At 40.4% G+C, this 26,924-nt stretch overlaps 1 protein-coding gene across 2 annotated transcripts in view; it reads right to left on the reverse strand.

Annotated features, from left to right (window-relative positions):
- The window catches only part of CDH13 (cadherin 13), a 1,038,265-nt gene that overhangs the window by 805,204 nt on the left and 206,137 nt on the right, over positions 1–26,924 (reverse strand). For both annotated transcript variants that reach the window (XM_007182584.3, XM_057533958.1), the window contains exon 2: positions 11,366–11,477. In XM_007182584.3, the coding sequence (XP_007182646.1) occupies positions 11,366–11,477 (112 nt within the window). The remainder of the gene's footprint in view (positions 1–11,365; positions 11,478–26,924) is intronic.

Genomic DNA, 26,924 nt, shown 5'->3' on the forward strand with positions numbered 1-26,924 from the left:
CACTTTGCTGCCCCGAGAAGCAGCTGGGATGTGGAGAGGCCAGCTGAATGTTTCAGCGGAATTGAGGTCTGCAATTTTTCACGGGAATGTTCTCCTAAGGAGGGCAGCCTGCAACTCAGAAATCCAAGATGCTCCACATACCAGTGTCCTTGTAACTCACTTGGCACAAAAACCCAACCTGAACACACATGGTGGTATCTGTGGTCCTTGTTTATCCTGGTTAGGGTAAATATCCATATGTGTCACTGCAGAAATATCTGTTTTATTACACGGTGCTGCCCCAGACCCCCCTGGTGGAGTGGGTAATATACAGCATATACATTTCACTAGCTTTTTCTAAATTCCAAAACACATCTTGATCTAAGGTTGGGAAGGATCACTTCTCAAATGCTTTTCAGGGAACATCCTTTTAATTTTTACCCAAAGAGATCAAACACGAGGAAGCAGAATGTGTGTGTATTGGGAGGGGGTAGTGGCAGGTGCCCCTACAACATGACAATTCTGAAAATGGAGACTTAGAGGGAGCAGGAAGAACATGTGGCCTGTTTCAGAGGAGTTAGGGCTAGGGTTGCAAATTCCCCATGCCACGTTTGGTAGACACGGGCACTACCATTCCAACAGCATCATTCTGTAGACATTCCCTCCCTTGCCTTATTCTTTCCAATGATAAAATCAACCAACCTTTATATAGAGCTTCCACGTGGCGGACACTGTCCTAACACTTTTGCATATGTTATCTTGATTAATCGATCCTTGAAACACTACCTCTGTTTTACAGATGGGGAACTGAGAGGTTTACTGAGGAACTGAGAGGGTGCGTGACTGGAAATACTACCATGTTGCAAGTGATGGAGGCAAGTGATCCAACTCAGGAGCCCATACCAAAAGCCCTGTGAGGCCCTCAGGGGCACCCCAGTCTGTTCTCCAAGGAAAGGACTGGAGCACTTCTGTGGGAGGGAACTGGAAATAGCCTTTCACATGGAGAGAACATGCAGAGTCAGGAGATCAGAGCTCCTTTTCCACTGCTGGTACTTCTTTTGAGATACTGGGTCTTTAAATCAACCTTCATGCCCTCTTTGTTAAAATGGGATTTATAATCCTATCTTACAAAGGGCTGTTGACTTGATTAAATGGATAAAATGGTACCCCCGCCCCCTTTCCTAGATCAGAATATCTTAAACTAAAAAACCTGTTCTCAACTTAGTGCTTCTACATTACCTGATCTCTCTGCCTAAAGGTTTACCAATGCCATCTCCACCTGGCTGGTTCCTTCTCCTAGTTCAGGTCTCAGCTTCTCAAAGAAAACGTCTTTAGCCACCCATTCTACCGCAGCCATCCAGAAATCTCTATCACACAACCTTGTCTTATTTCCTTCGTAGTATATATCATCAGCTTTTCACGTAAAAGTTTCCTGTTTTCTTAGGTGTTTATTTCTATCATGGCTGTCTCTCTCTTTCCATAAAAAATGAAAGCTCTAACACAAAAGGCATCTTTTTTTATCTGGTTTAAAGTTTTATCCCTTGTACCTAGTACAGGGTCTGGCATAAGGGATGTGTGACCATTCTGTGATTCTTAAATAATTGACTAAACAAATGGGACTCCATGTATGTCATTTCCTTTCCTATCTCCAGAAAGAGAATGCAAATTTGGTTAAGTACAAAAAGTGCCTAGGGATATTCTGACTGGCAAGTGTTCGCACCTCTTGCCCTTTTGCTTTCAAGCCAACAAAAATTTCCATGAAAATTAAGATAAAAAAGGACAGACAGAGGGCATCACAATTATTAGAATGTGTGTGGATTTGATCTGTTACAGGATAATAAGATCTTCTGCCTTCTCAAACTATTTAAAGCTACGCTTAATCTTGCCCAATTTATGTTTTGGTGTTGTACTCATTAAGCAGCCCAATTCATGTGGTTCTAATACCTTAAATTCGGAGATGCTCCTGTAACATCTGTATGTTCCTGTATTCTTAACCCTTTGAAGAAAAACAGAAATAAAAGAGATTTATACCAGCTCCAGAACCATGTGAGTGAAGACACTCAACAAGTTGAAGAGTGAGGCCATATGGCAGCACGTAGAACTTGACAGTCTTAATTAAGCAATCTGCTCACCAGCATCACCAGCGAGAAACCTGGCATGATGGCTGTCATCTGCTGCCACCTAAGAGACGTTTCCAACGTGCGTATGTGCTACGTTCTAAAAATTCTCTTGCACGGACCACGGCCTGCAGTCGTAGAATGTTAGTACTGAAAAGGACCTTAGCAACAGAGTAAAACACCCTCATGGTGGACTCTTGCTTTTGCCAGCCCAAATCTTCCTGGACACCTTGACTGGTTCAGGGGTAGGTACATGACCCAAGCTGGACCCAGACAGTTAGCCATGGGGTGTTCGCTGGGACACTTGGAAAAAGAGATGCTCTGGGTTGTTAAGCTGGAAGAATAAAAGGCTGGGATTTCTGGTGGCCATCCTGGAGGAAACCCCTCTGAGAGTGAGGGGTACCAACACTATATAAAGCAAAGCTGAAGAATTAAGTGTGATATTGATGATATCATTAGAGCATCTAGATCCACGTGTTCTTAAAGCCAGCTCAAACCTTGAAATTTTCAATTGTGTGAGCTGATAATTTTATATAGTTTTGCTAAAGCCAGTTGGAGTTGGGTTACTTAGGATTACAACCAAAAGAGCCCTAATATACCCTCATTACACAAATGGGGAAACAGAGGTCCAGAGAGGAAAAGGGTCATACAAGTCAGTGTTTGAGCTGGGATAAACTCCAGGGATGCTGCATCTCTTTTAGAAAACTTGTCTTCTAGATGTCTTCCCCAGTCGAGACCCTTGGAGTTCTCCGGGGCTCTGCTCTTACCCTTATTTCACACTCCAGTGCTTCTTAATCATGCTGCCTTCTCCCCTGCCCATCTCTCCTTTGATATGCCTCCCACCCATCCCCATCTCAGAACTTCTGAAAAGGCTCCATGCCAGCCTGAGCCTTCCCAGCTCTTCTCTCGTATCCGTGTCCTATTCTGAACTTCCAGAAAGCCAGCCACACTGTCTGATCGCACGGCTCCCCTTTTCATATATTCCCCATATTGACAATTCAAAGCACTAAAGGTAGATTTCAAAGTCTCAGTCAGCGCCAGCCATCCCATGCCCTTCAATATCTTAGCGCCATCCTCTTCTTCCTTTACCACCAATAACAACCACTGTCAATAACAGCAGTGGTATGATAAAAACAACATGTATGTTTGGTCTTTTGTGCTGAATCATTCGACCCACACACCTGTCTCAGGAGCAAGGGTGACTTCATGGAGGTGAATGTAGATGCCTATAAGGGACAGGCAGAATAAAGGAGGAAGTTGATCGGATGACAGGAAGACAGTAGAGACTGGAGAACCACAAGGAAGGCCTCAGCTACTGTTATTGCTACACTACTTCCAGCAGCTAATATTTTAGTGCTTATGATAGACCAGCCACTTTTCATAACCCTTTACATTTAATCCTCAGAATAACCTATTGAGGTTGCTACCATTATGATTCTTTTTCCAAATGAGGAAACTGAGGCACAGGGAGGTTACCCCCCGCAACACAACTTGCCCAAGTTACTGGGCTAACCTTGGATTTAGACTCAGGCAGCCTGCCTCTAGGATCTATATTCTAGAGGTCCAGTACTGCCAGAAGTTATGAATTTTTAAAAGTGAAATTCTCAATGTTGACAACGAACTTCTTTCATTAAACACTTCAGACTCCTACACTGAGCAGCCAAACAGGACATATCTGTGGGACAAATTTAGTCCAAGAGCTGACAGTGTGACTCCTCTGGTCTATTTATTTCTTTCATTCCACTGATAAGAAAACTTATGCCAAGAGAGCTCCACCGCATCTACATTCCTCTTCTCCTAAGGCCCTCTCACTCTGTTACCTCTTATGCTTCCCAACCTTCAAAGTACAACTTAGGACCCAAGTCTAATGGAAGGATCTCTAAGCATTTTACCATATCCCTCCCTAATGTGTATATGTGTTCTTCTTATTCTGCAGTTATTTTATTATATCACTTTACTTTTACGAAATGAGGTAGTTAATATAATGCATTTATGCGTACCCTAGTTAATATTAATTGATTACTCAACTGTTACAGATATGTTGGTGGCGGGGTGGGAGGCAAACCTATAAAAATATTACATTTCTATAGGACTCTGTTTAAATATAGGAAAAATCAATGTAAATAGGAGTCCACATTCTGATCCAAAGTATAATCACCTTCATAATGATGGAGTGAATTAAGTGACACCAGAGTGATTTTCCTTGGCATATCACAACAGTTTAAACCAAATATACCACTTGAAACTCCAACCTATTCAGATCTATGTAGACTGTAGTACAGGTCACGTTAAATAATTTCACTAATCAGTTAATCAATCTCCCAACCTGAGAGTTAATACAAGTTAGTAGTACAGAGGACAACGAGAAAATGGAAAGGAAATTATCTTTGTTTTTTATTTCTTAAATCACTAAAACTGAAAACAAAAGCAAAAGAACTTAGGAAGTTCTCAAGGATAGAGAATATATACAGACAAAATCCCGAGTCAGCTTGAACTCAGGAAACAGGAATTTCTCCACCTGCCAGGTTGGAAAGTTCATCCATTTATTACCACCCAAATGAAATCTTTTCAGCAGGGTCAAAAGGGCCTTTGTTTTGACATTTAATTCACTAGCAATGTATTTCCAGCGTTAGGATGCAAAACACCTCTCACATTGCTTTTTCATTAATTGCCTTCATTTTTCAAGTTCCCTGTTTGATTTATAGTCAATTAAAAACACCCTCAAAAGCCATGACTCATGTATGTTAAGTACAAATATGATTTATGCAACACCATGGACTCCATGGATGACTTGGCTACTAACCAAGGTCGGTATCAAGGTGGCATGACCAAGAAGCCTCTTGGTGAAAGGAACTCATGGGAGAGGGCAGAAAGCAAGGAGTGCAGGGTCATGGACAAACTGGCACTGGATCTATCCAAAACAGGAAAAAGAGGTACTTTTTCTATATTTTTCTGTACTATAGAGGAAGAATGAACTTGTCTATGAACAGAAAAAACATAATGCAGTAGAAATTCTCTATTTCACCCAGGTTGACGAAAGTAGATGGGAAAATTAAGTGGCAAATTTCCTTGATAGGTCACCACCAACATCAACAACAGCTACAAGACACAAGACCAGAGAACTCTGAATAAGAGCCAGAGCACTGGAATCCCGGATTCAAATTTTGATGCCACCAATTATAAGCAATACAACCATGGATGAAGTGCCTCACCTAGCCCAGCCTTAGTATCCTCACCTGTAAAATGGGCACATGAGGGTATTTTCCCCCTAAGGCCTATTATGAGGTTCAAGGGGACTCTCCACACTTAGAGAGCACACAGTAAATATCGGCTATGAAGGCCACAGATGCCACATTCGTCAGCACTAGGGGTGCCTTTAAAAATTCCCAACATCTGCCTCTAATGTGTGCACACTTGTTATATTTTCTAGAAATTCTCTTTCTTTCTTCTGTCAGTATATGCATACAGCCCTTCATGAGGAAATCTCTTGAGTTATCCCTCCTCTCCAGGGAAATGAACATACTGAAACTTTAGAAGAATATCAGAAAAGTCAAGAGATTAATTAACATCAACCTAATGCCTTAAATCAGTGATTTCCCACCAAAATGAGGTAAACAAGAACACTTGGTGCATTTTTTACAGAGCAAAATTTACTGAAATTAAAAGACTGCCTTCTCTTTTGTAGTTGGTCCTTACTCCTGTTTCATTTGTTTTTTGATACTAATGACCTTTTAAAAGAAAAGTCTGGCCACAGTAAATGGAAGTATTCTCACTCTATCTCATTTATTAGCTGGCTTTTTTTTTCTTTTTTCATATTCAGACTTAGAAAAATGTTTAAAAGTACACTCTTATCAATCCAAGATTTTAAAAAAATTCTACTGGCCCATGAAGTTCAAATCCTAGAATCACTGATTCAGATTTTTTTTTTTAATCTCTTCAGATTTTAAGGTCCATGATTTGTCTTCTAAAAAGTCAGGTTTAGATGGCCATTATAAGGATACCAAACCTATCTAAGACCTCTGAATAATAGTAATAATAACAACAACACTGGCAATAATAACAGCAATAGCAATAATGATAGTAATAATAATAACAGCTTCCATTTATTCATAACTATGTTCTAAGCATTTTTCCATCAATTACTGCATCAACTCTAGAAGTAAAGACTGTAATTATCCTTCTTAGAGAGATGAGGTAATTCAAACCTACAGGATTCAGGTAACTCACTCTTGGTCACGTAGCTAACGTGACTGTGTCATATGTTTGAACTCTAGTCAATGTGAGTTTTAAACTATATGACCTTAACCTCAATACTATAATCATCGGGCGGGTACAACTAGAGCCCATCCTTAGTAGAATTATCAAAAGGTCCCTCCCTGGGTGTTGCAAGAGGGGGCAGGGAAGAAGCTGATTCTACTCAGTGGGAAGCATCCCCTGACAAGAAAAGCAGGATGTAGTCACAGGTACATGACCTTGCTGTCCTGCTTGAATGACCAACTTTGTCCTTATCCCCATGTAGGCCCAAGTTACTCAGAGACAGTTGCCTCCTTTGTGGTCTGGTTCTGTCTCTTTTGGGAGTCTCTTTTTGACTGGGGTCACTTTGCTTCGTTAGGATCTGTGTAGAGATGGTGAACTTACACCAATACTTGTGTTCCTCTACATTGCTCAGCTTCTTTTGCAGTTAGCTTGGCTATGTGACTAGGTCTGGCTAAGAGTGTAAGCAGAAATGATACATGTCCCTTTTGAGCTCAAGTGGTTAAACATCTGTGGTGCCTTCCCCACCCTTTTTCTCACCCCTCTATTCTCCAGCTCGGTGACTTAAGAGTGACTCAAAGGCCCAAGATGGCAGGACCAAGTTGGAAGTAGCTTGGGTCCTCAAGTTCCTGCGTGGAGGGCAGCTACTTGGAGGAGAGCTACCCAGGAAAGCAGGCAACCTGCATCCACATGACCTGAATGAGAAATCAACTCTTATAGTGTTAGGTCACTGGGGTTGTTTCATAACAAGCCTATTTTGACTAATGAGGCTTCTTTATTAAAAGTGTAATTACACAGGTTGTATTTTAGGTGAACCCAGGTGTGGCAATTTCTCTCTGTGTATCTGTGTTTGTGTGTGTGTAGTCCAAGAGGAGTGACCCACGAAGGATGAACAAGGGGGATGAAAAGCACTGACTGGATAGTGGCTGGGTGGCCAATAAGATGTCTTTTCTGGACACTGGAAGTTGGAGACATCTCTCCTTATAGAGGTTGGAGGATCATGAGTATGGTTTCCCTTAGTGAACAAGATGATCACAGATCCCTCCATAATGCCAGGAAGGTCTGTCTGAGCTGATATGGCAGGGCAGAATATTCTGTTCTACAATTTTTCAGGACACAAGATAGTCAGGGGCTTATCACTTGGTCTTTTTCCATATCAGATGGGTGGCTGGTCAGTTTTCCAGGCCAGATATTCTTCTGGAGCCTGGGTGTCAGCTGGGAGGCTGTAAACAGGGTCATTATCCAAATATTGTGGTATCAAGATAGCGGCTACCAGAACTGCATGACTTTCACGTTGCAGGAGAAGCAACCCCATCAACCAATTTAAGAGAATTCGGGGTGTTGGAAACCTCTAGGGACCTCCTGCAACAAACCCCTCACAAATTCCTCCTGGAGTCCGAAGGCCTTGAGTGGATATCTCCTTTCTGAGTTTCTGCCTTCTAAACTGTCTTCCCCTTTCTTCTTGTACTTCTCATTGAAAATGACAATAAACACATCCTCCCAGCTCACCTTTTAAGACTGAGATGAAGCCAGGAAACTTTTGTCCAAGTTATCTTGAGTTGGGGGTTTTGCATCATGCTGTGAAAGCTACAATGATAAAGCTCCCCCCTGGTTACATTAGAAGAAATAGTGGGATGCCATGTTTTGATCCTAGAAGCTTGTTGAAAATGGCCCTTTAAAGACGAAAGCAAGTCTAGTTAGTGGAAAGGAGAGTAGAATAAAGAGTTATTTGGATGTGAAGAAAATAAAAGGCTTTAGAACAACTGAGGGAAAGATGTATCAGAGTGAACAGTGAATAAAATATTAGGGAAATAAAAGGAGTGGAGGTGACCATTAGTAACAGTTAAAGCAGAAAAAGATAAGTCATTGAGAATTGAGGGGAAAGATGAAAAAGGATAAAAGGAAATATTACCGTCTGAACAAAAAGAGCAGGAAGCCATGGACAGAATAAACATTCCCTGTAACGCGTGCTAAAAGCTAACACAGAATTGGTTGAATATAAGTCTGGGGTATGAGCAGATATACTATGTCTGTAGGGCAGAGACAACATTTTCAGACAAGTTTATAAAATGGTGAAAAGCGTAGACATAAATTGATTGATTGTGCTGTACTTTACACTTTCTGCAAGACAAAAATTCACAATGATTGGAAGCCAAATCTCTTAAATATTGCAAAGATAAAGGAAAAATGGAAAGTGTAACTGCCATAGGAGGAGTCCAAGGTAATGTTACTAACCTGGTTTCTTTTAGCCTCTGTTATTACCTAGATCATCAGCTTATATTTATACATCACTGAACTATCCCTAACCATTTTCTGGATCTTGGTAGTGGCCTCAAATATCTAAGTATTTTTAAACATTCTGGTTCTGCTTGATTCTTTCCAGTTTTCATCCAGATGTTAGCCTTGTGACAATATGGCCTTCATTCTGAGAGGTCACACCACTCATTGGTTTCTTGGCTAATCACATTTTTCAGAGATAGAAAGGTCTTGTGTTGGACCATAAAGAAATGCATGAAAGAAACTGAGAATGAGAGGAGAGGGTGGGAGGGAGACTTAAAATGTTAGTTGGTTAGGGGGAAAAGTCCGTTCAAAATTTTGTGCTTTTTATTTCCTCTTCCATGTGAAATAGAGCAAAATACATTGCTACTGCTTCTGGAAATCCAGATTTCCCAAACAGTATTCAACAGACATTCTCAAGTCTGTGAAAACTTTCTTCTTCATTTAGGCACAATTAACCTTATTCTCAGGGTTATACTCATGACAACCTATGTTCACTGCTTTGAGATGAACTGAAAGGTATCAAACCAAATCTGCTCTTTGTATTTTTTTCCCTAGTAATATACATGGACCCACAGTTTCACTGAGAAGGGGGCTAATCAGATTTTGCTGATCCAACAATTCACATACAAATTCACATATAAATTTTAAAATATCCTCAATCCCTATATCACTGACTTTTCCTGAACGTGCTATCATTGATAATCAACCCAGCTCCATTTAGCATTTACTAGCTTACACAGAATCAACAACCATAACCCACTAAATTACTTAGGAGATTAAAAAAAAAAAAAAAGCTACACAGACACACACAAAACTGTGATATTGGAATGTACAGGATGGTCTTGTTTAAATGAAAAAGGTCCCCCAAAGTATGATTGTTTCCAGCTTCTCAGAGGTGAATTAAAAGCTGTTTGGTGTAGTGAAGATTACAGAAGTAATCACATTTATGGGCCTGCTTTGCATACCAACTCTATTAATAATTTCCATACTCAGGGTGGCTTCACATTTCCACACATGTTAATATAGATGCCATTTGGGAATTGCTTGGAGAAAAAGAGAAAAGAAAGAGAGAAGGAGAAGAGAAGAGAGGAGATGATGCAGACGAGAGGAGATGAGAGCCAGAAAAATGGTATCTTAAACCAAGTTCCGTTTAAAATATAGTGATTCTGATAAACAGAAGAATCAAAAGACAAATGAGAGTTCGTGATGGCCTGCCCCAGGAGTCACACTCAGGGATCAAATTAACATGAAATCACATACTGGAATTCACTTATTGTGCCAGTCCTGCACCTTGTCATTATAGACTCTAATTATTGAAATGACTTCATAGGCGTAATTGCATCAAGATGTGCATGGGCTTCACCTTGGAGGGCTCCCTTGATGCTCAACATTGTATCTTCATTATTGTGTTCCTTTCAACTCTTAAAATGTGCTCCAGCCTCACAGAACAATCCAATCGAACAGGCTGAGTTTTCTTTTCCCCCTTTTCTTTAAACATGCCAGCCACATAGCACGGGAATGAAGGAATGTGTTTATCCTGAAAGGCAAACCTGGGACCATAAGGGCAAATGTACAGTTATCTTCCCTAAAGGGACCATAGAGCATCTGACCAAATTAAACCATTGTTTTTATATCCTTCATTCCCAAATGTTAAAGAATGCTGCTCAAGAGCCTACAATTAAAAGCTTATTTGTCTACCATCAATTTTAAATTCATCGTCCTAAAACTAAGCTTGTTATGCATTTAGCAATGCACTCCATGCCCTCATAAAGATAAAACAATATAACAGTGGCATTAAAAATAGGAAGAGATTATAACCACAGATCTGAGCAGAGCATATTTTGAGGAAATTAATTGGATTTGGGGGGATTTGAGTTTAGAATAGCCAGTAGAGGTTTCAAATCCTTCAGAAAACTATCTTATTAGCATTAAGAATAAGAGTTTATCTCGTGTAAAAATAAAATACAGTGTGTGTGTGTGGAAAAAAAAAAAAAAAAAGGTGCTTTGAAAATTGGCAGGCCAAATGGCCCAAATCTAGAAAAAAAAGAACTTGCTTTAGGTCCTAATAACAATATGTTTAGTTGTAAAAGATTTCAAGATAAAACAAAGAGGCTTTTACAATATACCAACATTGACCTCAAAAAAAGGTGTCCATGGATAAAATAATATTATCCATTGATAGGTTCTTGTCCATATGTGTATACATAGCTTGTATATCTATTTTTTTTAGATTATGAAAGTAATATATGTTCATTATAGAAAACACAGAAAAATACAATAAAGGGAACAAGTCACCCACAAAAAAAAAAAAAAAAAAAAAAGAATAAGAGTTTAAATTCCTATGCCTAAAAATTCCCAGAAGTTAACATCCTGCTCTCACCATTATTTTGATTCAATGCTATGTATGAGGTAGAACAGCAATACATAGGATGGCAATGGTCTGTTCTCAGGATCTGCCCAGAGGAAATGGATTTCATACATTGGAGGCTTGGTGGTCCCCTTTCCTGGGAGCAGTCAGGAAATGCTTATCAGTGATAAAATACTTAAAAGAGACACACACCACTCTATTCACCTCTAAGCTGACAAAGCCCTAATTCAAGACCTTCCACCCTGGGTCAAGCAGTGACATAACAAAAACGATCAGAAAATACTTAGTTTAGGGAATACCATATCCTGAGTCACATTCTTATACATCGGTGAATAGGCCAAAAGCATCGTCAAGTGACGCTGCTTACAGTTTAGAATCGCCTGGTCCTCGATGAATTCAGCTGGCTGATTGATATGGAACAATTTCTGCTGAAATCCAGGAGTGCAGTCCAAATCTTCTGCAGATGTTAGCAGCAGCACCTGAGAAAAACAAAGCCATCAATATTTTAACAGCGGTTTATACGTTTGCCCTGCTAACTTTTACCAAATCTGTGACTTTTAGAAACGAGCTGAGGTTTTAATTTCATTTCCCAAATGAAGAGGTAAGTTGATACCTCTCCTATGGCTGCCAACCGTTCGTTTTGGCAATGAGATTTGGAAAACACGCAAATGGGAACAGCTGCTGCAGTTTCCATTAAGTTGTCGTTAAAGAAATAACTTCCTCAGATTTTTACACCTGCTAAGAATCTCACCATGGTTTCCACGTGTGAAATTTCATTACAGAAACTGTCAATTTCATATGATGCCTGAGCTAAAACCAACTTCACTTTCATAGATGCAAAGGAACACTGTCATCGACAAAGAGGAGGAAAACGGAGCTACTCCATTGGAAGTTACTTCTAACAAGAATCCAGGGCCCCGTAGACCTTCACAGTCCAATATGGTGGTCATAAGCCACAGGTGACTACTGAGCACTTGAAATGTAGCTGGGCTGAAACTGTCAGTAGAAGAATACGTGTTGGATTTTGAAGACTAAATACTGAAAAGAAAAATAAAGTAAAATATATAATAAATAATTTTTATGGGATTACAGGTTGAAATGCTATTTTACAGATTGGACTAAATAGATTCACTATTAAAATAAATCTTACCCCTTTCTTTTGACTTTAGTATGTTTGGTTACTAGGAAATTTAAATTTTACAGTTGCTTCTGAAGGCTCAGCTTTGTCTTTGCAAATCCTTGGGGCACTTCATCCAGAAGTCAAAAATTTAGTTTATATGTTTTGGAACATAAAAGTTATGTGAAAACACTCTTGGACAAGGGGTAATGAAGTCAGGTAAGAAATAGTCATAGGCTTAGTAGGCAAAGACTATAAGCAGTGTGAAGTTAGAGATTACCTCTTTTTCCCCATTTTTTATACCAAGCACCTACCACATATACTGGCACAGAGAAGACGCTCCATAATACTTACAATACAATGATTGCTAATATTTTTCAGCCTTGCTATGGCAAGCACTGTCCTAAGTTTGTTGTATGCATTATCTCCTTCAATCTCCACAACAGCGCTGTGATGTACTTAGCATGTTATAAGACACATTTTACTGACAAGGGGCCTGACATTCTAGAGAGGCTAACAATCTTGCCCCGAATCACACAGTTAGGATGGGTGGAGCCAGGATCTGAATCCAGGTTTAAGTGTTCTCTGATTTTGACAGAGCTCCGCCTACACCCTTCAGGCAGGACTTTGTATTTTTTTGCCTGGGACATTTCTCTGAAACCTGGGGGAGGCTGCTTTATCTGAGTATGGTGCCAGCAGGCAGTGTTTGGAAATTCACACCCCCAAGACCATCACCATAACTGATGAAAACTGCTGTGTGAATACCCTAGCCCTCAGGTGAGATAACGCAGAGGCAAGTGTTCTGCCTCCCACCTGGACTTAAGCAACAGTTGTCCACGGTGGTATCTGGCTTGATAACTCACCGTCCATTAGCTGCCTTCTCTTCTTTGGCTCATTTACTCATCCCCTGTTGGTATTTTTCTGACATCACCCTCCAAATAAAACTATTTTGCACTCAAGTCTTTGACTCAGTGTCTGCTTATGGGGAAAACTAAACTTTGATACCAGAATGCAAACTCTTTTTTTTTTTTTTAACTTTTTATTTTGTATTTGAGTCTAGCTGATTAATGTTGTGATAGTTTCAGGTGCACAGCAAAGTGACTCAGCTATACCAGAATGCAAACTGTTAACCACTGCACACAGGCTGCTGAAGAAAACTCATTATCATCCCCACTGGTGATCTCAAAGGAGTGTACAAAAGGTTGGAAGCTGTGGAACCAGGGCTTCTCTCTAAATACCAGCCCTCTGAAATGCACTGAACCCAAGGAACAAGAGCAAGAATCAATCTCCCAAGGTTCACCATGTGGCCGGCCTGAGAAACATCAGAGGAACTGAAATAGGAGAGTCATCACCCTGACCGACATCATCCTTCTAAAATCAAAGGGGGGAAGGATGCTATAGTCGCATATCTGAGCACTTCTGTGTGTAAAACTTTCCCTTGCCTTGAGAGCAGGCCCTGAGTAGATCACGTCTAAGGCAATCATAACGCTGACATCCCAAGTGGTGCACACAGAAAATGCAGATTCAGGACTCAGAATCATTTGCTGGCAATTATGCAAGCAGAAAATCTATAACTGGCCAACGTTAATTCAGTTAAACATCAAGTGGTCAAGGGTCGCCTCCAGGCACCTTATGCCTACAATTATATGTTAACCCTATAATCAGCTAATTCCTCCCTCAAATCCCAGACCAGTAAACCAGTCATTCCCGAGGAACTAAGGCAAATGACATTTCTCCAGGGATCCTGAGCTAAGAATCCAGGACTGACTGAGAGTACAGGTGAGTGGAATTCCTGGTGCTTATCTCTCTGTGGCTTAGTCTCTGTCCTGGCCTCTTGGCAGGTTCTACTTAGGATTCCTCTGGAATCATAAAGGAAAAATAAACCGTTTCCAACTGCAGATGCTCAGGGAGCGTGAGAGTGGTGGGAGAACTCTCAGAAGCTCAAAGATTTTTTGTGTGTGTGTGCAAATTCTTGGGTCACTTCATCCACCAGGCAAAATTCAGGTTAAAGGTTTTGTAATATGAACACACAGCACTCTTCCTGGGCAAGTGTGACTTAGCGAGGTAAGAACTAGTCATATAATTCATTCACTCTCTCCTCCCTGTGTCCATTCATTCACTTATTCCCAAACATTTATTAAACTCCTGGGATTCAGTGAGCACTTTGCTAGGTGGTGTCCTGGAGCTTATGGAGAAGCCCTATAAGACAATCATTAAAAGCATGAATTCCAGGGTTGTTTGACTTCGTTCATTCTTGGCTCTGCCCTTTACTGACTGTGCTATTTGGCATTTTTTCCCCCAGCCACTCCGGTCTCAGTTTTCTCATGTAGAGAAATATGGAAAACAAGATGTGCATTGAGAGTGGCCATGTGGGTTCAATGGAATGATACATATAAAGCAATTAGAATAGTGCTGCACAGGATAAGCAGTCAAGAGTGTTAACTGTTATTATGGACTATAAAAGGTGAGAGGCATTAACAAATCATAATTTAATTAATTGATTAACTAAAATTAAAATTTAACTTGAAAGGAAATCACGGCTCTCTTCAGGAGCATGTAAAAGCTGGGAGTCGGGAGTCGAACTTCACCTAGAGGAATCAAGGAAAGCAAACCCACTGAAGGGGCATTTCTGCTTTGATCTCAAAGATGGGTCAGAATTAGCTGGATAAATGGAGAGGAATATAGAGTGGTCTCTTTAACCAACACACACTTTGCTTTCACGTGAATTTATGCCTCTCTGGATTTCATGCAACAGATCTCTGAAACGACAAAACTGCGTTTAAAAAAGAATCCACGGCTTCCCTGGTGGCGCAGTGGTTGAGAGTCTGCCTGCCAATGCAGGGGACACGGGTTCGAGCCCTGGTCTGGGAAGATCCCACATGCTGCGGAGCAACTGGGCCTGTGAGCCACAACTACTGAGCCTGAGCGTCTGGAGCCTCTGCTCCGCAACAAGAGAGGCCGCGATAGTGAGAGGCCCGCGCACCGCGATGAAGAGTGGCCCCCACTCGCCGCAACTGGAGAAAGCCCTCACACAGAAACGAAGACCCAACACAGCCAAAAATAAAAATAATAAATAAGTAATAAATTTTAAAAAAAAATTAAAGAAAAAAAAAAAAAAAAGAATCCAGACTAATTTAGGGCTCCCCAGAAGCTGAATGTCTTGCTGAGCACTAGTGGTAGAGCGTTCGAGTTACTGCTGTTACCCCTTGATTTTTGCAGCGGATTTCAAATAGTCTTCAGCTATGAGCTTACCATGGCTTCAACTTCAACAGCACTGAGTTTGGTGGTGGGATATGCAGAGGCGTCCCTCACTGGTCTAAGATGATCACGGAGACATGACTCCAGAATTAGGCAGCCCCTTCTCCAATATCATCACATGTCACTCTTATAAATATGATACCTGGACATGCTTTTCCCCAAACTCTCTTTAACATTTCCAGAATATAGGCTATGAGTGACATTCCAAATGCATCTTTAATGCCATGGCAGTAACGGTCTTCCTATATGGTTCTTTTGTTCATTTATGCATTAGTTTGCACTTCATAAACAATAGGCAACCAATACACCTTTGAAAGCTCAGCAATGATCAAGTTTTATGATCACCAAAGGATTTCTATTACGTGAAAATTACAATCAGCCTGCTTATGAAGGCAGATTCACATTCAGACAGACTATAAGCACAGGACAGAGCCACAATGGTTCTGTATGAATCCCAGTTTACCAGCTGCCATTTACTAGCTGTAACCCTCTGTATCTCAGTTTCCTCAGATAGAGTCTTATATGTTGTCATGAGGATTAAGTGAGTAAACTATTGTAAAGAGCCTTGCACGGTGCTGGACACATAATAATTGCTCAATAAATGTTTGCTATTATTATTTTTACTATTATTATTATTATTTCTATGTATTATGTTTAAATTAATATACAGGATTCACTCGTATTCCCAGGGTAGACACTGACAAATATCATCAAAATATTACTTTTGTTTCTACTATAAAATTGTTCAATGGATAGACTGTGCTCAGAAGTATCAGAGGGAAACAGGAGGGATCTGAATCAGATAAAAGATAAGGAGAGAATTTGCACCTTGGGGTCAGCTGCACAGTAAGAACATCAGGGCCTATTGTGGACTGAGTTGGGCTGCTCTTGCAGGACACTGAGCATCCTTTAAAATGACAGCTCAGGGACTTCCCTGGTGGTCCAGTGGTTGAGGTTCCACGCTCCCAGTGCAGGGGGCCTGGGTTTGATCCCTGGTCAGGGAACTGGATCCTGCATGCCACAGCTAAGGATCTCGCATGCCGCAACAAAGACCCCACGTGCCGCAACAAAGATCCTGCGTGCCGCAACTAGGACCCAGCACAGCCAAATAAATAAATAAATATTTTTTAAAAAAAGAATAAAATGACAGATCAGGGCTCTGTCTTCTATGTACGAGCCCCTGCCCTAAGCTTATGTACAGATGGCAAATTCTGACAACACACTCTTCATACCTGCTTCTCTTTTTAGCTTCCATTTCCGTGCTGCTGTTCAGAGCCTTCTCTTTTAAGAAGAAAGAGTGTTTGTTTATCCTCACAGGTGCTGAGGTGCTGATTCAAGAGCATAGCCAACTTCGGAGTTTGCTTCCAAAAAAATGATTTTTTTCTGCCCCAGACTGCAGGTTGCCAACTGGCAGCATAAGGGATGGATCGGGCCAGCAGATGTGGCTGGTTCAGCCAGAGCAGTCTGTCATAAAAGTTAAATTATCACGTTCTGTCGAGCACACCTCTCTGAGCTATCCTTGCCTGCACGACTCCCTACGTTACTACTCCCCGTCACTCAACTTAGTTACACCCTTGTCTGGCCCTCTAGGCATTTGAGTTTGCAACCCCTGCTTTAGACTTTGGAAATAAGCTTTTCAAGCAAAGAACTCTCCTTGTTATGAGTCTCTAGTTACTTCTTATAATAGTACCCACAGCTATGTGCTCCTGGCTCTATTGCAGTATTTTTGGTCATGTGACTAAGCACTGACAACAAAAGGAGGGTGGAAGGATTTTCACCACTAGTCCTGGGCCCTGAAGTGCCCTCTTTTACCCATCTAGGAAAACAGAATAGGAGGACTTCCAAGGTGGTGGAGTCATCCAACAGAACGATCAGAGAAATCAGTCACTGCTTAGAGGACAAGCACCTGGGAGAGATGCCCAGCAAGGAAACTCCATGTGCAGCCTGCGGTCCCTGAGATCTGGGGCTGTTTGTTACACTTGGCTGACTATGCACTAAACCTGGAAGGCATAAGGGCAGAGGGTTTTCTATACCACAGCATCATAGACTGTTCCAGAGGCCACAGAGAGACAGAAGAACTGAAGAAAAGCTTAACACAACTGTATTCGAAGCGGCCATAAATAAAAACAGAGAAAGTTACTGCCACAAATAATTATCTCAGCAGGCTGTGAACAAGCTCAGATCTCATCCTCTCTTAAGTCAGCTTCAAAATGGTATTTTCCAAATGAACTCGCTAGTGTCTCCTGGCCCCTTGTTGTTTTCCTTTCACTGACTCACTCGCTTTTTGCTATTAGGGTAGATGGACAGTTACTTTATCCTTGCCACAAAACACCTCCGGTTTACTCTTGTCAAAGTCAGTCCAGTGGAATCAGTTTGGAGGGGCTTAGACTGGCGGAGAAGAAAGGCTACTATCTCTGATTTGCAGGATATAAAAATGTTACAGCAATGTATCTGATTGATTCTTTATCCTGCCAGGGACCAAAAACCCTGAGTCCTGGAAGGGTTTATAAAGACACACCGCCTACAGGGAAAGCACAGAGAAAAGAAGCACTTCAAAGACACACACACACACCTGCACACGCACATATTGATATGTTCACTGTGAGTGTCAGTTCATGTCATCCACGCTCCCTGAGTCTGACCTCCTTGAAATATTCCTGGTGTTTTACAGCCTCTGGACACAGAACATCTGCCACCTTCCCGGCCATTAATGCACGACACTTAGAAATGATTTTGTAATTCTTGGGGAGATAAAGGGTCCTGTTGTTGCCTTCATACACAGTTTGAGACCAACATGCTAGACCTTATTTCTAATTGAATGATACTCAGTATCTTTTCCTCAAATTATTAAAAGGGAAGCTGCATATAACTGGAAAAGCATGGGACAAGAAGCCAAAACTAATCTGAGCCTGAATACTGGCTATGTGGCCATTTCTCTGACTTTTGGCAAATTACTTAAACTTGAACAGCCACTGTGTTTTCTTTAAATGAGCATAACACCACCTATGCATATAGTTCCTGGGGGACTTTAATGAGATAATGTAAAAAGAAAGGCTATATGGTAGACAGAATAATGGTCCCCAACAGATGCCCTCAGTCTAATCCCTGGGACCTGTGAATATCTCACACTACATGAAAAGGGGAATTAAGGTTGAAAATCACCTGACCTAAAAATAGAGTGATTATCCTAGATTAGATGGACCCCATGTAATCACAAGGATCCTTGCAAATGGACGAAACCACTGAAGACTTAGAGAAAGAGATGTGACAATGAAAGCCAGGTCATAGTGATGTCATGTGAGAAGGACTCAACCTGCCATTGCTGGCCTTGAAGGCGGAGAAAGAGGCCACCAGCCAAGGAATGCAAGAGACCACAAGAAGCTGGAAAAGGCACCAAAAAAAGGATTTTCCCCTGGAACCTCCAGAAGGAATACAGCCCTGCTGACACCTTGATTTTGCTCAATGAGACTTCTGACCTTCAAAACTGTAAGATAATCCATGGTGCTGTTTTACATTGCTAAGCATGTGGTAAGTTGTTACAGCAGCCACAGGACACTCATATGGTTACCATAGTGTTGGCCCCACAGCAGACACTCAGAAAATATTGGTTCCCTTTACTTGAGTTTTCAAGATATAATTTGGGCAAACCAATGGAGAGGGAGAAACAGAGGAGGGAAAGAGGAAGGTGGAGTGGAGGGAAACTGAGAGAAGGAGGAAAAGAGGGAAGGTGAAAAAAGAGTCATGAGATTGGTTCCGGACGGCGGAGTAGAAGGACGTGTGCTCACTCCCTCTTGTGAGAGCACCAGAATCGCAACTAAGTGCTGAACAATCATCGAGAGGAAGACACTGGAACTCACCAAAAAAGATACCCCACATCCAAAGAAAAAGGAGAAGCCACAATGAGACAGTAGGAGGGGCACAATCACAATAAAATCAAATCCCATAACAGCTGGGTGGGTGACTCACAAACTGGAAAACAATTATACCACAGAAGTCCACCCACTGGAGTGAAGGTTCTAAGCCCCATGTCAGGCTTCCCAACCTGGGGTTCTGGCAATTGGAGGAGGAATTCCCAGAGAATCAGGCTTTGAAGGCTAGCGGGATTTGATTGCAGGACTTCGACAGGACTGGGGGAAACAGAGACTCCACTCTTGGAGGGCACACAAAGTAGTGTGCGCATCAGGACCCAGGAGAAGGAGCAGTGACCCTATAGGAGACTGAACAAGATCTACATGCTAGTGTTGGAGGGTCTCATGCCGAGGCAGGGGGTGGCTGTGGCTCACCGTGAGGACAAGGACACTGGCAGCAGAAATTCTGGGAAGTACTCCTTGGCGTGAGCCCTCCTGAAGTCCATCATTAGCCCCACCAAAGAGCCTGTAGGCTCCAGTGCAGGGTCGCCTCAGGCCAAACAACCAACAGGGAGGGAACTCAGCCCCACCCATCAGCAGACAAGCAGATTAAAGTTTTACTGAGCTCTGCCCAACAGAGCAACACCCAGCTCTACCCACCACCAGTCCCTCCCATCAGGAAGCTTGCACAAGCCTCTTAGATAGCCTCATCCACCAGAGGACAGACAGCAGAAGCAAGAAGAACTACAATCCTGCAGCCTGTGGAACGAAAACCACATTCACAGAAAGATAGACAAAATGAAAAGGCAGAGGACTATGTACCAGATGAAGAAGATAAAACCCCAGAAAAACAACTAAATGAAGTGGAGATAGGCAACCTTCCAGAAAAAGAATTCGGAATGATGATAGTGAAGATGATCCAGGACTTCAGAAAAAGAATGGAGGCAAAGATCGAGAAGATGCAAGAAATGTTTAACAAAGACCTAGAAGAATTAAAGAACAAACAACTAGAAGAATTAAAGAACAAACAAACAGAGATGAACAATAACTGAAATGAAAACTACACTAGAAGGAATCAATAGCAGAATAACTGAGGCAGAAGAATGGATAAGTGACCTGGAAGACAGAATGGTGGAATTCACTGCTGCAGAATAGAATAAAGAAAAAGAATGAAAATAAATGAAGACAGCCTAAGATACCTCTGGGACAACATTAAATGCACCAACATTCACATTATAGGGGTCCCAGAAGGAGAAGAGAATGAGAAAGGACCCGAGAAACTATTTGAAGAGATTATAGTTGAAAATTTCCCTAATGGAAACAAAATAGTCCCCCCAGTCAAGGAAGTGCAGAGAGTCCCATGCAGGATAAACCCAAGGAGAAACACGCTGAGACACACAGTAATCAAATTGAAAAAAATTAAAGGCAAAAAAAAAAATTATTAAAAGCAACAAGGGAAAAATGACAAATAACATACAAGGGAACTCCCATAAGGTTAACAGGTGATTTCTCAGCAGAAACTCTACAAGCCAGAAGGGAGTGGCACGATATATTTAAAGTGATGAAAGGGAAGAAGCTACAACCAAAATTACTCTACTCAGCAAGGATCTCATTCAGATTCGATGGAGAAATCAAAAGCTTTACAGACAAGCAGAAGCTAAGAGAATTCAGCACCACCAAACCAGCTCTACAACAAATGCTAAAGGAACTTCTCTAACTGCAAAACACAACAGAAGATAAGGACCTACAAAAACAAACCCAAAACAATTAACAAAATGGTAATAGGAAGATATATATTGATAATCACCTTGAATGTAAATGGATTAAATGCTCCAACCAAAAGACTCAGACTGGCTGAATGGATACAAAAACAAGACCTGTATATATGCAGTCTACAAGAGACCCACTTCAGACCTAGGGACACATACAGACTGAAAATGAGGGGATGGAAAAAGATATTCCATGCAAATGGAAATCACAAGAAAGCTGGCGTAGAAATACTCATATCAAATGAAATAGACTTTAAAATAAAGAATGTTACAAGGGACTAGGAAGGACACTACATAATGATCAAGGGATCAATCCAAGAAGAAGATAAAACAATTATAAATATATATGCACCCAACATAGGAGCACCTCAATGCATAAGGCAACTGCTAACAGCTATAAAAGAGGAAATCAACAGTAACACAATAATAGTGGGGGACTTTAACATCTCACTTACACCAATGGACAGATCATCCAGACAGAAAATTAATAAGGAAACAGAAGCTTTAAATGACACAATAGACCATATAGATTTAACTGATATTTATAGGACATTCCATCCAAAAACAGCAGATTACACTTTCTTCGCAAGTGCACATGGAACATTCTACAGGATAGATCACATCTTGGGTCACAAATAAAGCCTTGGTAAATTTAGGAAAATTGAAATCATATCAAGCATCTTTTCTGACCACAATGCTATGTGATTAGAAATAAATTACAGGAAAAAAAAAACGTAAAAAACACAAACACATGGAGGCTAAACGATATGTTCCTAAATAACCAAGAGTTCACCGAAAAAATCAAAGAGGAAATCAAAAAATACCTAGAGGCAAAAGACAACGAAAACACAATGATCCAAAACCTGTGGGATGCAGCAAAAGCAGTCCTAAGAGGGAAGTTTGTAGCAATACAATCCTACCTCAAGAAACAAGAAAAATTAAAATAAACAATCTTACCTTACATCTAAAGGAACTAGAGAAAGAAGAATAAACAAAACCCAAAGTTAGTAGAAGGAAGAAATCATAAAGATCAGAGCAGAAATAAATGAAATAGAAATTAAGGAAACGATAGCAAAGATCAATAAAACTAAAAGCTGGTTCTTTGATAAGATAAACAAAATTGACAAAACTTTAGCCAGACTCATCAAGAAAAAGAGGGAGAGGACTCAATAAAATTAGAAATGAAAAACAAGAAGCTACAACAGACACTGCAGAAATACAAAGCACTATAAGAGACTACTATAAGCAACTCTATGCCAATAAAATGGACAACCTGGAAGAAATGGACAAATTCTTAGAAAGGTATAACCTTCCAAGACTGAACCAGGAAGAAATAGAAAATATGAACAGACCAATTACAAGCAATGAAATTGAAACTCTGATTAAAAATCTTCCAATAAACAAAAGTCCAGAACCAGATAGCTTCATAGGTGAATTCTACCAAACCTTTAGAGAAGAGCTAACACCCATTCTTCTCAAGCTCTTCCAAAAAATTGCAGAGAAAGGAACACTCCCAAACTCATTCTACAAGGCCACCATCACCGTGATACTGAAATCAGACGATACTACAAAAAAAAGAAAATTACAGACCAATATCACTGATGAATATAGATGCAAAAATTCTCAACAAAATACTAGCAAACAGAATCCAACAGCACATTAAAAGGATCATACACCAAGATCAAGTGGGGTTTATCCCAGGAATGCAAGGATTCTTCAATATACACAAATCAATCAATGTGATACCCCATATTAACAACTTGAAGGATAAAAACCATATGATAATCTCAAAAAATACAGAAAAAGCTTTTGACAAAATTCAACACCGATTTATGATAAAAACCCTCCACAAAGTAGGCATAGAGGGAACTTACCTCAACATAATAAAGGCCATATATGACAACCCCACAGCCAACATCGTTCTCAATGGTGAAAAACTGAAACCATTTCCACTAAGATCAGGAACAAGACAAGGTTGTCCACTCTCACCACTATTATTCAACATAGCTTTGGAAGTTTTATCCACAGCAATCAGAGAAGAAAAAGAAATAAAAGGAATACAAATCGGAAAAGAAGAAGTAAAACAAACTGTCACTGTTTGCAGATGACATGATACTACACATAGAGAATCCTAAAGATGCACCAGAAAACTATTAGAGTTGATCAATGAATTTGGTAAAGTAGCAGGATACAAAATTAATGCACAGAAGTCTCTTGCATTCCTACACACTACTGACGAAAAATTTGAAAGAGAAATTAAAGAAACACTCCCATTTACCATTGCAACAAAAAGAATAAAATACTTAGGAATAAACGTAGCAAGGAGACAAAAGACCTGTATGCAGAAATCTATAAGACACTGATGAAAGAAATTAAAGATGATACAAACAGATGGAGAGATACACCATGTTCTTGGATTGGAAGAATCAACATTGTGAAAATGACTATACTACCCAAAGCAATCTACAGACTCAATGCAATCCCTATCAAACTACCAGTGGCATTTTTTATAGAACTAGAACAAAAAAGTGCACAATTTGTATGGAAACACAAAAGACCCTGAATAGCCAAAGCAATCTTGAGAAAGAAAAATGGAGCTGGAGGAATCAGGCTCCCTGACTTCAGACTATACTACAAAGCTACAGTAATCAAGACAGTATGGTACTGGCACAAAAACAGAAATATAGATCAATGGAACAGGATAGAAAGCCCAGAGATATACCCACATATGGTCAACTAATCTATGATAAAGGAGGCAGGGGTATACAATGCAGAAAAGACAGCCTCTTCAATAAGTGGTGCTGGGAAAACTGGGCAGCTACATGTAAAAGAATGAAATTAGAACACTTCCTAACACCATACACAAAAACAAATTCAAAATGGATTAAAGACATAAATGTAAGAGTGGACACTATAAAACTCTTAGAGGAAAACATAGGAAGAACACTCTTTGACATAAATCACACCAAGATCTTTGTTGACCCACCTCCTAGAGAAATGGAAACAAAAACAAATAAATGGGACCTAATGAAACTTAAAAGCTTTTGCACAGCAAAGGAAACTATAAACAAGACGAAAAGACAATCCTCAGAATGGGAGAAAATATTTGCAAACGAATCAACGGACAAAGGATTAATTTCCAAAATATATAAACAGCTCATGCAGCTCAATATTAAAGAAACAAACACCCCAATCTAAAAATGGGCAGAAGGCCTAAATAGACATTTCTCCAATGAAGACATACAGATGGCCAAGAGGCACCTGAAAAACTGCTCAACATCACTAATTATTAGAGAAATGCAAATCAAAACTACAGTGAGGTATCACCTCACGCTGGTTAGAATGGGCATCATCAGAAAATCTACAAACAACAAATGCTGGAGAGGGTGTGGAGAAAAGGGAACCCTCTTGTACTGTTGGTGGGAATGTAAATTGATACAGCCACTATGGAGAAAAGTATGGAGGTTCCTTAAAAAACTAAAAATAGAACTACCATACCACCCAGCAATCCTACTACGGGGCATATACCCTGAGAAAACCATAATTCAAAAAGACACATGCACCCCAATGTTCATTGCAGCACTATTTACAATAGCCAGGTCATGGAATCAACCTAAGTGCCCATCAACAGATGAATGGATAAAGAAGAAGTGGTACATATATACAATGGAATATTACTCAGCCATAAAAAGGGATGAAATTGGGTCATTTGTAGAGATGCTTATGGGCCTAGAGACTGTCATACAGAGTGAAGCATGTGAGAAAGAGAAAAACAAATATTGTATATTAACGCATATATGTGGAATCTAGAAAAATGGTACAGATGAACTGGTTTGCAAGGCAGAAACAGAGACACAGATGTAGAGAACAGACATATGGACACCAAGTGGGGAAAGCAGAGTGGGGGTTGCGGGGGTGGTGGTGTGATGAATTGGGAGATTGGAACTGACATAAACACACTAATATGTATAAAATAGGTAAGTAATTAGAATCTCCTATATAAAAAATAAATAAATAAAATTCAAAAAAAAAAAAAGAGACATGACTTTGGAACCCTTGGACAAGGCCATCAGAAAGTCATGATGTAGAAATAATGCCTTCATGCTCCATTCCTGAGCATAAATCGGCATAGTTTCTTTTCTTTTGTCTTAGCAATTGTTCCTTTGAAATGATGGGGTGGGTGTTTTTTTTTTTTGTTTTTTTTTTTTTTTTTAATTTTTTTTTTTTTTTAATTTTATTTATTTATTTATGGCTTTGTCAGATCTTCGTTTCTGTGCGAGGGCTTTCTCTAGTTGTGGCAAGCGGGGGCCACTCTTCATCGCGGTGCGCGGGCCTCTCACTATCGCGGCCTCTCTTGTTGCGGAGCACAGGCTCCAGACGCGCAGGCTCAGTAATTGTGGCTCACGGGCCCATTTGCTCCGCGGCATGTGGGATCTTCCCGGATCAGGGCTTGAACCCGTGTCCCCTGCATTAGCAGGCAGATTCTCAACCACTGCGCCACCAGGGAAGCCCGGGGTGGGTGTTTTGATCTGCTGTTATGACAGAGCGGTTGGGTTCATTTTTTTCCATTAATTCCCTTAATCAAAATTTAAAGTTCCTATTATCTTCCAGGCCCTGGGCTACATGCCAGAGATGAAGAAATAAACAAAGCCCTTGATAAACTCATTATCTAGAAGGAAAGACAGACACACAGGCATATAATATAAGATATAATATAATATAATATAAAACTTTCTATTGGGAATTAGGAAGCAGTTCAAAGCAAAGATTCTTGAACTAGTCTACCTAGGTTCAGATCCCAATTTTACCAAGTAGTTGCTGTGTGGCCCTGGGCAAGTTACTTAACGTCTCTGTGCTTTAGTTTCCTCCTTTGTATGATACAGCCATTAATTGTGTCTATTCTCATTGATTGTGAGATTCAATAATTTAACATAAATCAAAAGGTTTAGGACAGGAACAGGCTCATAATAGGTGCTACATGCTACCTATTGTTGTTATTTGCATTAATACAGAGGAATAGGTATTAAGTGTTATGAAAATACAGAATAAAGGAACAACACACACTTTGGATTAGAATGGGAAATGGGACCATGTCACAGATTAGGCCATATTGGCAAGATGATTGATATTTTTCAAGTGGCAAAGTATAAGAAAGAAAGTTCCATGCAGGGATCAGGTAAATGCAAACACTAAGGCATGCTAGTTGAAGAAACAGAGAGCAATTTCCGAGGGGTAACAAGCTCTGGGTTGTTTTCAAGATTATTTGAAAGTGTTTTGTTGTCTAAAATAGGATTGAATTGACCAGACATGTCCTCCTTGAGTCTGGCTAAACGGGCTAAAACAGAGCCAAAACTTATTCACTCAATGAAGTCACGATTTTTGTCACAATAGAATTAACTTTTCACTCTTAAGATTCCAGGATTAATCAACTAGACAGTGGAAAATTTTTAAAGAAAAATAGTGTTTTGTAAAAATTTTAGTTAATGAAAAATTAGGAAGACTTGGTTTGTTGGCTCTTAATAGAAACTAGAGGCTGTACCTGCCCTAGAATTGATGGTGTTTGTGTCTATGAAATTTTGGTAATTAAATTAGTGCTGCCAAATGTCAGTTAAGACCTGCATCCCCTAAGTCAGTAAAGGAGTCCTTATGTGAGGTAATCTTGGGTGAGCCTTAGCAGCCCCAGGAAATTCAGTTGAGCAAATATGAAATACCTACTGTGTGCCAGGACTGGAAGACTTGTTTGGTCTACATATAAAACCCTAATTCTATGGAGTCTTATTAAAGGAGTACTTACTTATAGGACTTATAAGGACTTACTTATAGGAGGCTTACTAAAGGAATAGGTCTGGGATTTGAGGATTCAGCTCAACAGAAGATCAGGGCCTGAATCCATCACCTTGGCCAACCTCTAATTTCAGTCACTACAATTCCCCA

Source organism: Balaenoptera acutorostrata, chromosome 19 (genome assembly GCF_949987535.1).
Source record: "Balaenoptera acutorostrata chromosome 19, mBalAcu1.1, whole genome shotgun sequence".
Taxonomy (NCBI): domain Eukaryota; kingdom Metazoa; phylum Chordata; class Mammalia; order Artiodactyla; family Balaenopteridae; genus Balaenoptera; species Balaenoptera acutorostrata.